This window comes from Macrobrachium nipponense, chromosome 23 (genome assembly GCF_015104395.2).
Source record: "Macrobrachium nipponense isolate FS-2020 chromosome 23, ASM1510439v2, whole genome shotgun sequence".
Classification (NCBI taxonomy): domain Eukaryota; kingdom Metazoa; phylum Arthropoda; class Malacostraca; order Decapoda; family Palaemonidae; genus Macrobrachium; species Macrobrachium nipponense.
In genome coordinates, this window is record NC_061090.1 from 62,860,840 (window position 1) to 62,873,339 (window position 12,500).

The window sequence follows — 12,500 nt, forward strand, 5'->3', positions numbered from 1 at the left end:
ATTTTGAGTAGTTTCTCTTTTATCTACTCACAGAATTTCAGTAATCTACTCTTTATCTACGCACAGTATTTGAGTAATATACTCCTTTATCTAATACTTACATTATTTGAATAATCTACTACTCCATCTTCTCCCTGTATTTGAGTACTCTACTCCTTTATCTATTCACAGAATTTGAGTAATCTACTCCTTTATTTACTCACAGAATTTAATAATATACTCATTTATCTACTCACGGTATTTGAGTAACCTACTTATTATCTACTCACAGAATTTTACTAAACTTCTCTTTTATCTACTCACAGCACTTGAGTGATCTGCTCCTTCATCTACTCATAGAATTTAAGTAATCTACTCTTTTATCTACTCACAAAATTTTTAGGGATCTACTCCTTCATCTACTCACAGTATTTGAGTAACCTATCCCTTTATCTACTCACAGAATTTAACTAATCTACTCTTTTATCTACTCTGAAATGTTAAGTAATCTCCTCTTTGATCTAATCAGCATGTGATAGTCTACTCTCCTTTTTCTACTCACACAATTTAAGTAATCTATGCCTCTATCTACTTAAAGATTTCAAGTAAATTGAAGTAATCTCCTTTTAGGTTTTATTAAGGTTTACCTTGTGAATAAATATTTAATTCTACTATGTCTAGATAATAAAAAAATATTTTTTTCAAGTATTTATTAATAAATATTTTTGATAAGAAATATTTATTTCGAGTACTTATTGATGGAAATATTTTTTATGAGAAATATCAATTTCGAGTATTTCAAGATATTTATTTATAGTATATATAGATAAGAAATATTGTGAGTATTTATAAATGAAAGTTATTTTTGATAAATAGTAATTTCGAGTATATACACAGATAAATAATTTTGATAAATATTGATTTCGAGTATTTCTGGTTATAAGAAATATTTATTACGAGTATATATAGATGAGAAATATCGATTCCGAGCATTTATAGGTTATAAGAGATATTTATTTCGAGTATTTATAAGTTGTAAGAAATATTTGTCTCGATTATTTATAGATAAGAAATATTTTTGATAAGAAATATTGATTTCGATGATTTCTAGGTTCTAACAATATTTATTTCGTGTATTTATTTATAGATAAAAAATTTTTTGATAAGAAATATTGATTTAGATGATTTCTAGGTTATAAAATATCTATTTCGTGTATTTATTTACAAATAAGAAATATGTTCTATAATAAATATCGATTTCAAGGATTTTTAGGTTATAAAAATATGTTTCGTGCGTTTATTTATAGATGATATTGATTTCTAGTATTTCTAGGTTGTAGAAATATTTATTTCGCGTATTTATTTATAGATAAGAAATATTTTTATATAGGTTATAAAAATGTTTATTTCGTGAGTTTATAGATGAAAAAATATTTTTGATAAGATTTTTTTTTTCTATTCCTTTTTTAGTATCTACATCCTTCTTCCATCTTTTCAGGCGTCGCATTGTCAAGGGCCAATCGAAATGACCTACATCGGGCCTCCTGGCTTAGAATACCTGTCCCAGCTCGACACAGTCTTAGTTAAGCAGAAATGTGAGGTTTTCGAAAGTAAGTTGCCTGTTTGTTCTTATCAAAAGGTGCTGGTGAATACGGCACATTTTAAACACGCACACAGATGAGGAATTTATATGTTTATCTATTACGATGTTTGTGAACACGGAATATTATAAACATACACAGATGAGGTTTTCGAGAGTGACATTGTTTATTCATTACGATGTTTGTGAATGCAGTACTTATAAACATACACAGCTGAGGCTTTCGAAAGTGATATTGTTTTTTTTATTGCGATGTTTGTGAACACGGTACATTATAAACATACGACAGCTGAGATTTTCGAAAGTGTTATTGTTTATTTATTACGTTTGTGAATACGGCACATTATAAACATACACACAGATGAGGTTCTCGAAAATGATTTTGTTTATTATAATGCGATGTCTGTGAATAAGGCACATTTTAATCATACATACAGATGAGGAATTTTTATTTTTATTTATTAAGATGGTTGTGTAAAGGGCACATTATAAACATAGATACAATTTTTTTTTTTTTTTTGCATACGGTGTTTGTGAATCCTGCATATTATATATATGCACGCAGATGAGGTTTGAGAGAGAGAGAGAGAGAGAGAAGAGAGAGAGAGAGAGAGAGAGAGCACATCCAGACCATCTTTTAGTAAAATTATCCATCCAAAGAAGTAAAGTAAAGAATCATGGTAGTGAATTAACTGCGGTGGGATCACAACGAAACTTGAGAAGGGCATGTGGCTAATGGGATATTGGCGTTTGTGCGTTTGTGTGTATGCGTGTTTATAGCACAGTGAACTAGATGATTTCCTTGCAAAAGTGACGAGAATAAGTGACGATCACATCACATAGCACGAGTTTTGAACAAGCTATTTGCGTGTGTGTATGTGTGTTTGTGTGTGTATGTGTGTTTGTACTTGTAGCACACTGAACAAGGCAATTTTCTTACAGAAAGAGAACATCAATTGGCGATCACATCACTTAGCACAGGCGATAAACAAGCTACTGAAGTGTGTGTGTGTGTTGGTTTATGTGCGTTTGTGCTTTGTGTGTGTGTGTATAGCGAGGAACAAGGTCTACCAACGTGGGCACAACGCCCCATTCGACCCAAACCGTCTTCATTGAAGATAAATCCGACAAAACCAGATCCGTCATACAAGTTGCAAATTGATTCCGGTTAATCCCGAAAAGTGAATCCCGGATTTTGAATTTTTTCATAAAATATATATATATATATATATATATATATATATATATATATATATATATATATATATATATATATACCCACACACACACACACACACACACACACACACACACACATATATATATATATATATATATATATATATATATATATATATATATATATATATATATATATTTCTTTTTTTTTTTTACGAACCCCACAGCTCCCCGTTCGATCGAACCACTGATTTACTCTGGATTACTCCGCCTAGTATGCACGACGACTAGGTCAGTGGAACAGTTCCAGTGAATACCGAGATAAACAAAGGTACTGAATACTGAGATAAAAAAACAAAGGTGATGAATACCGGGATAAAAGATACTGAATAGCGGGATAAGTAAGGGAAATGAATACGAGATAAACAAAGGTACTGAATACTGAGATAAAAAAAACAAAGGTGATGAATACCGGAATAAAAGATAATGAATAACTGGATAAGCACAGTAAATGAATACTGAGATAAACAAAGGATGTGAATACGAGGTAAACAAAGGTGCTGAATACCGGAATATAAAAGTTATTGAATAACGGGACAAACTAAGGAAATAAATACGATATAAACAAAGGTACTGAATACTGAGTTAAAAAAAACAAAGGTACTGAATACCGGAATAAAAGACAGTGAATAACGTAATAAACAAAATTATTGAATAACGTGATAAACAAAGGAACTGAATACCAGAATAAAAAATACTGAATAAAAGGATAAACCTAGATGCTGAATACCGAGATAGTAAACAAAGGAAATGACTACCGAAATAAACAAACAAAGGAAATGACTACCGAAATAAACAAAGGAAATGAATACCGATATAAAGAATGGTGCTAAATACCGGGATAAAAGAAACTGAATAACGGGATAAACAAAGAAATTTGAATATCTGAATAAACAAAGGCACTGAATACCTAAATAAACAAAGAAATTTAATATTGGGATAAGCAGAAGAATCGAATACCTGAATAAACAAAGGAACTGAATACCTAAATAAACAAAGAAGCATAATACCGGGATAAGCAAAGGAACTGAATAGCAGAATAAACAAAGGAATTGAATACCTAAACAAACAAAGAAACGTAATACCTGGATTGGCAGAGGAACTGAATACCGGAATAAACAAAGGAATGGAATACCGGCATAAACAAATATACTGAATACCAACATAAACAAATCTACTGAATACCGTAGTAAACAAAATAATTGAATGCAGAAATAAGCGAAGGAAGTGAATACCGAAATAAGCAAATGGATTGAATACCTGAATAAACAAATTAATTGAATACTGGAATAAACAAAGGAATCGAGTACCCAAATAAACAAAATAATTAAATACATGAATAAACAAAGGAATCGAGTACCCAAATAAACAAAATAATTGAATACTGGAATAAACAAAGGAATCGAGTACCCAAATAAACAAAGCAATTAAATAACTGAATAAACAAAGGAATAGAGCACCCAAATTAAACAAAATAATTGAATACCGGAACCTTAAGTAATGCCTACAGAGTACCGCATGGAGTCCACTGACGGCACTACCCCCCAACGGGGTCTACAGTCAAATGGAGCCTTGTTTCATCAACGAAAATTAAAATATATACGCTATATTCTATTAGAAATAATTGTTCTGTACTGTTTAACAAGCACATTATTTATTTATGTTTTACATTTTCATTCTCATAAATAAATCATGAATATCCTATCTTAAAATACCTGTATCTTTAACTCAGTGAGATACACTTTTTTCAGACCTTTTTAGGCTTTTCCATAGGGCTTTCCTACCCCCGAATAAGAAGAAGAAGAACAACAACAACAACAACAAGACCAAGAACAACAAAGTAGTTTGTATAGGCTTATTCCCCGAATGAGCGAAAATGAACAAGCTTGGAATAATAGTATACACCGTTAACGAGACACCTGAAGTATACGTGACAAGACAGATAGACCTACAAGATGGAAGAATCATACTTCATTTTCTTTCATTATATATATATTTTTTTATTTTCTCGTTTATTTTCCCGTCACTTCAGGGCATGGAGACAAGGGAGAATAACGCTAAGACGAACAAAATCCAATGCACTAAATGTAGCTAAAATATTTTTTTTTTATTGCTGCAGTGTCTATAATCTGTAATTTTTATTATATTATAAGAATCATATTTAAACCATTAGAATATGTAGAGAAATGGAATGAAATATAAAATTTAGGCTTGAGGCCAAGCATTGGAGCCTATGAGGTCATTCAGCGCTGAAAGGGAAATTGTGAGTAGAAAGGTGTAACAGGAGGAAAACCTCAAAGCAGTTACTCCATGAAACAATTGTTAATAGAGGGTGGAAAGTAAGATGGAAGGAGGAGATTACGAACGGAGGTACAGTAAAAGGAATGAAAGGGGTGGCAGCTTGGGACGTTGCAAAGAACGTTAAGTAATGCCTACAGCGCACCGCGCAAGGTGCACTGACGGGCCTAACCTCTTTGGGGAAAATGCTTATAAAGACCGAGCTGGTAGCAACACTAATGATCAAAATATTCAAGAAGTTATAATTAAGTTTCCAAAAAAAATGTCATTTCACGCCTTTAGATAATATTCATTTTCTAGCGTATGGATTTATAATTGATTAAATCACAACGAACGTTAATTCAAACTGAATAACAATGGTAACACTAGTAATAGTAGCTCGTAAACATCTGTTATTATGCTCAAAACCAAGAGATTTTATTTCCTGAAATGTTATTCAATACAATTCACTGATCATCCCTGCCGATCCTTCAGAATGCGAGGGAGGCAATATTGCATAACTGATTCATCAAAAAACTATATTGAACCACCTGGTAACTGATTTCCCGCTCTCCCTCCAGTTCTCCCTGGATGCGAGACGAACAACCAGTACATCCTGAAGAACAACAGCGGGTACGAGTTCTTCAGAGCAGTAGAACACACCAATTACTGTCTCCGCCACGTCTGCGGATCAATCCGAGCCTTCGACATTGCCTTTCTTGACCACGAGGATCAGGAGATCCTCCACCTTAGCCGTCCTTTCAGGTGTAACAGCTTCTGCTGTCCCGCCTTCACCTTACAGGTAAGACAGGAACAGGACGTCAAATCAGCTGTTTTTCCAGTTCATCCGTTCCACGATCACCTTACAGGTAACAGGAGCAAGAAGTCTATTAAATCAAGTGTTTCTTACTGGTAATATAGTATCACTATTATCATTTGCTCTGTCACGGTCATCCTTTTCGACTGTTTGTTTTTCTTTTATTATAGTGTGGGGTTCCGGGTTACACTACCTCATTAGGAGTCCATCACTTTTCTTTTTGTGCGAAGTTTCTAGTGCATACTCGTCTGCATGAGTCCTGAAGCTACTTCGGCATCCAGTTTTTCCAGGTTCCTTTTCAGGGATCTTGGGATCGTGCCTAGTATTCCTATGATTATGGGCACTTTTTCATCTGGCATGTCCTGTATCATTCTTATTTCTATTTTCAGGTCCTGATACTTTTCAACCTTTTCTCTCTTTCTCTTCTATTATTATTATTATTATTATTATTATTATTATTATTATTATTATTATTATTATTATTATTATTATTATTCTTTTTTTTTTTTTTTTTTTTTGCTCTATCACAGTCCTCCAATCGACTGGGTGGTATTTATAGTGTGGGGTTCCGGGTTGCATCCTGCCTCCTTAGGAGTCCATCACTTTTCTTACTATGTGCGCCGTTTCTAGGATCACACTCTTCTGCATGAGTCCTGGAGCTACTTCAGCGTCTAGTTTTTCTAGATTCCTTTTCAGGGATCTTGGAATCGTGCCTAGTGCTACTATGATTATGGGTACGATTTCCACTGGTAAATCCCATATTCTTCTTATTTCTATTTTCAGATCTTGATACTTATCCATTTTTTCCCTCTCTTTCTCTTCAACTCTGGTGTCCCATGGTATTGCGACATCAATGAGTGATACTTTCTTCTTGACTTTGTCAATCAACGTCACGTCTGGTCTATTTGTATGTATCACCCTATCCGTTCTGATACCATAGTCCCAGGGGATCTTTGCCTGATCGTTTTCTATCACTCCCTCAGGTTGGTGCTCGTACCACTTATTACTGCAAGGTAGCTGATGTTTCTTGCACAGGCTCCAGTGTACTGGTTCTGTGCAAGTGCCGGGCATTCGATTGCTATGTGGTTTATGGTTTCATTTTTCGTATTGCACTTCTTACATATGGGAGAGATGTTATTTCCGTCTATCGTTCTTTGAATATATCTGATTCTTAGGGCCTGATCTTGTGCCGCTGTTATCATTCCTTCAGTTTCCTTCTTTAGCTCTCCCCTCTGTAGCCATTGCCATGTGTCATCGCTGGCTAGTTCTTTAGTCTGTATCATGTATTGTCCGTGCATTGGTTTGTTGTGCCAGTCCTCTGTTCTGTCTGTCATTCTCCTGTCTCTGTATATTTCTGGGTCTTCGTCTACTTTTATTAGTCCTTCTTCCCATGCACTCTTTAGCCACCCGTCTTCACTGGTTTTTCAGATATTGCCCCAGTGCTCTGTTTTCGATATTGACGCAGTCCTCTATACATTAGTGAGTCCTCTCTCCCTCCTTCCTTTCGTGTTATGTATAGTCTGTCCGTATTTGCTCTTGGGTGTAGTCCTTTGTGTATTGTCATATGTTTCCTGGTTTTCTGATCTATGATGCGAATTCTGCCTTCGTCCATTCCACTATTCCTGTCTGCTGTATCTGATTACTGGCACTGCCCATGTGTTTACGGCTTTTATCATATTTTCCGGCTTTGAGTTTTGACTTGAGTATCGCCTTGAGTCTCTGCATATATTCTTTCTTGATCGTGTCCTTCATCTCTTGGTGTTTTTATATCCCCTCCTTCCATTATTCCCAGGCATTTGTATCCTGTCTCATCTATGTGTTTGATGTTCCTCCCATCTGGTAGCTTTATCCCTTCAGTTCTCGTTACTTTGCCTTTTTGTATGTTGACTAAGGCGCAATTTTTCTATTCAAAACCCTCCATCCTGATGTCCCCAGATATACTTCCTTACAGGTTCTGGATTAGGGTATCTATTTCCTTGATGCTCTTACCATACAGCTTGATGTCGTCTTATGAACATCAGATGGTTGATTCTGTTGCCTCTTTCTTGAGTTGGTACCTGGCATCCATCTTCTGTAGTACTTTTGTCATGGGAATCATGGCTACTACGAAGAGTAGTGGGGACAGTGAGTCGCCTGGAAGATCCCTCTCCTGATATTAACCTCTGCTAGTCTTATTCCAGAGCTTGTAAGTATTGTATTCCAGTTGTGCATTGTATTTTTTGAGGAAGCTGATGTTTTTGTTTTCCTCTGCCCCATATATTTTCAGGCATTCTATTAGCCATGTGTGTAGGTATCATGTCGAAGGCTTTCTTATAGTCTATCCATGCCATGCTTAGGTTGGTTTTCCTTCTCCTACTGTTCTTCATGACCATTTTGTCTATCAGGAGCTGGTCTTTTGTGCCCTACACTTCCTTCTGCAGCCTTTCTGTTGGTGGGGGATGGTGTTGTCTCCTTAGGTAATTGTATAGCTTTTCACTGATGATACCTGTTAATAACTTCCACATTTATTGGTAGGCAGGCGATAGGCCTGTAGTTACTGGCTATATTTCCCTTACTCTTGTCTTTTTGTACTAAGGATGTTCTTCCTGTGGTCATCCATTTGGGTGCATGGTGATTTGAGATACAATGCTGGAGTTGTTCTGCTATTCGTGGTTGTAGGGCCTTGAAGTTTTTGAGCCAGTATCCATGGACTTCATCGGGACCTGGGGCTTTCCAGTTTGGCATTTTCTTTAGTTGGTGTCTGACTGCGTCTGTCGTGATCTCTGTGAATCTTGTTTTATTCTCCTTTTTCGGTTTTTCTTCCTTGATTTCCTGGAGCCATGTTGCATGTTTGTTGTGTGATACCGGATTGCTCCAGATGTTTTCCCAGAGTCTCTTACTTGGTTCGGCTTCAGGAATTTCTTGGTGGTTGTCTTCCCCTCTTAGTTGGCTGTATAGTCTTTTCTGGTTGGTTCCGAATAGTTTGTTCTGTTGGTATCCCTTATTCCTGTTCATGTACCGTTGGATCTTATGTGCTTTGGCCTTAAGCCTCTGTTTTACATCTTCTATTGTGTTGCTTAGTCGCCTCTCTTGTACTTTGTATTTCTCGTTTAGTTCCTCCCTTGTTTTCTTGCTTCTTGGCCTTTTTTCTGCCATCTCTTTCAGTTTACTCAAGTCAGATCTCATCACCATGATTTGCTCTTCCAGGCGCCTTTTCCAAGGAGGTTGCTGTTTTGGTTTCTGTTGGGTTGGTTGTGCTGGTGGTGTTGATGTTCGAATCTCCATCAGTTCTGCTACTAATCTTGCTCCTGCATATGCCAAGTTATTTGTTTCTGTGATACTGGTGGTGTGTATTATGCCCATTATTTCATTGACCTCACTTGTTTTCTCCCTTAATTTCTTGGTGTTGTAGGCTTTCGTGGAGGGGATCTTTGTTCTCTCTGTATCTGGCTCCATCCATTGTCTAATCTTTTGTACCCATTCCGTCCTCTCTGTTACTTCGTCGGTGTTTCTTGGTCTGCCAGCCTCTGCTCTGTTTGGGGGGTGTTATTCCTCTCATTCCAGATGTTGACCAACCTTCTTCTATATCCTCTCTCCGTCGGGTTGCTTCTGATGTAGCATCTCCATATTTCCTTATTTTCTTCTCTTGTCCATTCTTCCTTTTTGCTTCTGTAGCTCCAATCTCAGGCTGTTGATTACTTTCGTTGTGGTGATCAGTTGCTGGATGACGACCTCCAAGTACCTGACCGTCTTCCCCTTCAATTGGGTTGAATACCTGGTTGCCGGACGAAGCTCCTCTGTTGCCAGATGTTCCATTTACGTCGTTGTCGTTTATTCCTTCATTTCTTTCAATCATTGCTGAGTTTTGCTATTTAACCCATAGCTGGGACCCTACCCCACCATCAGGGAATAGGTACTCATTTACAGCTGAGTAACTGAGGAAATTATTATTATTATATTATTTGTACTGGTTCTGTGCAAGTGCCGGACATTCGCTTAGTATGTGGTCTATGGTCTCGTTTTTCATATTGCACTTCCTACATATGGGAGAGATGTTATTTCCATCTATCGTTCTTTGGAGATATCTGATTCTTAGGGCCTGATCCTGTGCCTCTGTTAACACTGCTTCTGTTTCTTACTTGAGTTCTTCCCTCTGTAGCCATTGCCATGCTTCTTCGCTGGCCAGTTCTTTAGTGTGTCTCATGTATGAGACTGTTGATATTATTATTATTACTATTATTATCATTATTATTATTCAGAAGATGAACCGTATTCATATGGAACAAGCCCACAGGGGCACGGACTTGAAATTCAAGCTTCCAAAGAATATGGTGTTTATAAGGAAACAAGAAAAGTTAAAGGGAAATACCAAAAAATGAGTAACAGAAAAACCATTAAATCAACTGTTTCTCCGGCTCATCCGTCCTGCCCTCACCATACAGGTAAGTAAGATATAGGAAGAATCCGTTGAATCAGGTTTTTTTTCACCTTACTTATGCAACAATCACTTACAGGTAAGAAACAAGTAGGAATAATCCTTTAAATCAGGTGTTTCTTCACCGACTTATCCCACTATGACATTACAGCTAAGAACTATGTAGGAAGAATGCATTAAATCTGGTGTCTCTTCATCTTACCTATGCAACAATCACCTTACAGGTAAGAAATAAGTAGGAAGAATCCTTTAAATCAGGTGTTTCTTCACCTTACCCATTCCACAATCTCCTTACCAGGTAAGAACTAAGTAGGAAGAATCCTTTAAATCAGGAGTTTCTTCACCTACTTATCCCACAATCACCTTACAGGTAAGAACTAAGTAGGAAGAATCCATCAAATCAGGTGTTTCTTCACCCATACCTATGCCAACAAATTTAAGAGCATTTACTGCCGAACACTTACCTTAAAATGCAAGAAAGAAAAACAAATTAATTAAATTTCATTAGAGGTGTTGCAGCAAGGAGGGTCGACAGGTATTCCATTTCAGGAATTGGAATATCATGCCTTTCTCAACATACAGAACCATTTTGCTTGTATGTTTTCACAATGCCAGTTTGAATTCATTAATAAAAAGAAGCTTCAATTAACTCATTTCGCATCTCATTTTGGTATAGCAAAGAGATATTGCAGAAGATTTTTTATGTGATGAATATAGTGCTGTAGATGAATGAAAGGCACTTTGTTGGTCGTCTATAGGACTTAATTTTCCTCTTTTTTTTTTCCAGACAATCGAGGTATCCTGTCCTCCTGGGAACCCCCTAGGTACAGTTAGTCAAGAATGGTCGTTCTGCACACCGTTAGCGTCGAAGTTCAGCCTCTTCAACGCTTCTGGCGACAAAGTTCTTAGAGTAATAGGACCTACGTGCACCATAAGCTGTGGGGACGACGTCATTTTCAAGGTCAGCAAACTTGTGCCTGATTCATTTGCGTTGTCGGTGGCGTCTGCTCTCGAAACTTGCATAATTTCACCTCGCTTCAACTGCAGAAACTCACTCTTGAGATTGTTCTGTACTCGACTATTTTTCGAAACTTGCATAATTTCACCTCGCTTCAACTGCAGAAACAAACTCTTGAGACTGTTCTGTACTTGACTATTTTTTGCAAGGTGCCATCAGTAAGACTGAAAATACTTGGTTCCTCGTTGGACGAGTCGGTTACATGCTCGACTACCGATCTCAGGGTACGGGTTCGATTCCCCGCTCTGCCAACGCGAAATCAGAGGAATTTATTTCTGGTGATAGAAATTCATTTCTCGGTGTGGTTCGGATCCCACAATAAGCTGTAGGTCCCGTTGCTAAGTAACCAATTGATTCCCAACCGCGTGAAAATATCTAAGCCCTGGGGACAGCCCTAGGAAATCTGTTAGTCAGCTCCGTGGTCTGGTTAAATTAAGATGTACTTTGTTATTGCCCTGAGCAGCTCATAACAGATGGTAAGAAATAAAGCTCAATTGCAGATCGAAGGAAAGGGTACAATGTTTAAGGATTACTGTTCACATAAGATATCTCAATTACTTATTCACTTACTCGGTTAAAATGGTACAATAATTGGTAGAGCATCTGTTTTTCAAAATGAACATTGGCTGTTTCAGGATGTGACCTCTGAGAAATATGGAGCTTCCAACACTACTGCTCTTTCAAGTAGCTGTTCAGTGATTTTATCGACCAGACATATTAGGTCTTCAACTGTTATCATTATAAATCTGAAACTACCTATTGTGGCACTCTGTCAACCAAATTCTGCTGGATATTGGTGGAGGAGGAGGGTGAAATGTTTGAGGAGGAAGGTGAAAGGTTTGAAGAGGAAGGTGAAAGTCTTGAGGAGGGTGGTGAAAGGTGTGAGGAGGAAGGTGCAATGTCTGAGGAGGAAAGTGAAAGGTTTGAGGAGAAAAGGGAATGGTTTGAGGAGGGAAGTGAAAGGTAAGGGGAGGGGAGATATGAGGAGCAAGGTGAAAGATTTGTGAAGAGTGAAAGGTATGAGGAGGAAAGTGAAAGTTTTAAGTAGGAAGGCGAAACGTTCAGAAGGAAGGTGAAGGGCTTGACGGGGAAGGTGATAGGTTTGACAAAGAGGGTGTAAAGGGTAGAATGAGGGGCAGATTTTGAGGGTGGAATG

The 12,500-nt window shown here is 37.1% G+C and overlaps 1 protein-coding gene across 1 annotated transcript in view; it reads left to right on the forward strand.

The window, feature by feature from the left end:
- LOC135201316 (phospholipid scramblase 1-like) overlaps window positions 1-12,500 on the forward strand; it is a 42,309-nt gene that overhangs the window by 22,295 nt on the left and 7,514 nt on the right. The window contains exons 3-5 of the mRNA XM_064230177.1: window positions 1,478-1,589; window positions 5,677-5,897; window positions 11,114-11,287. Of these exons, the coding sequence (XP_064086247.1) occupies window positions 1,505-1,589; window positions 5,677-5,897; window positions 11,114-11,287 (480 nt within the window). The 5' untranslated portion in view covers window positions 1,478-1,504. The remainder of the gene's footprint in view (window positions 1-1,477; window positions 1,590-5,676; window positions 5,898-11,113; window positions 11,288-12,500) is intronic.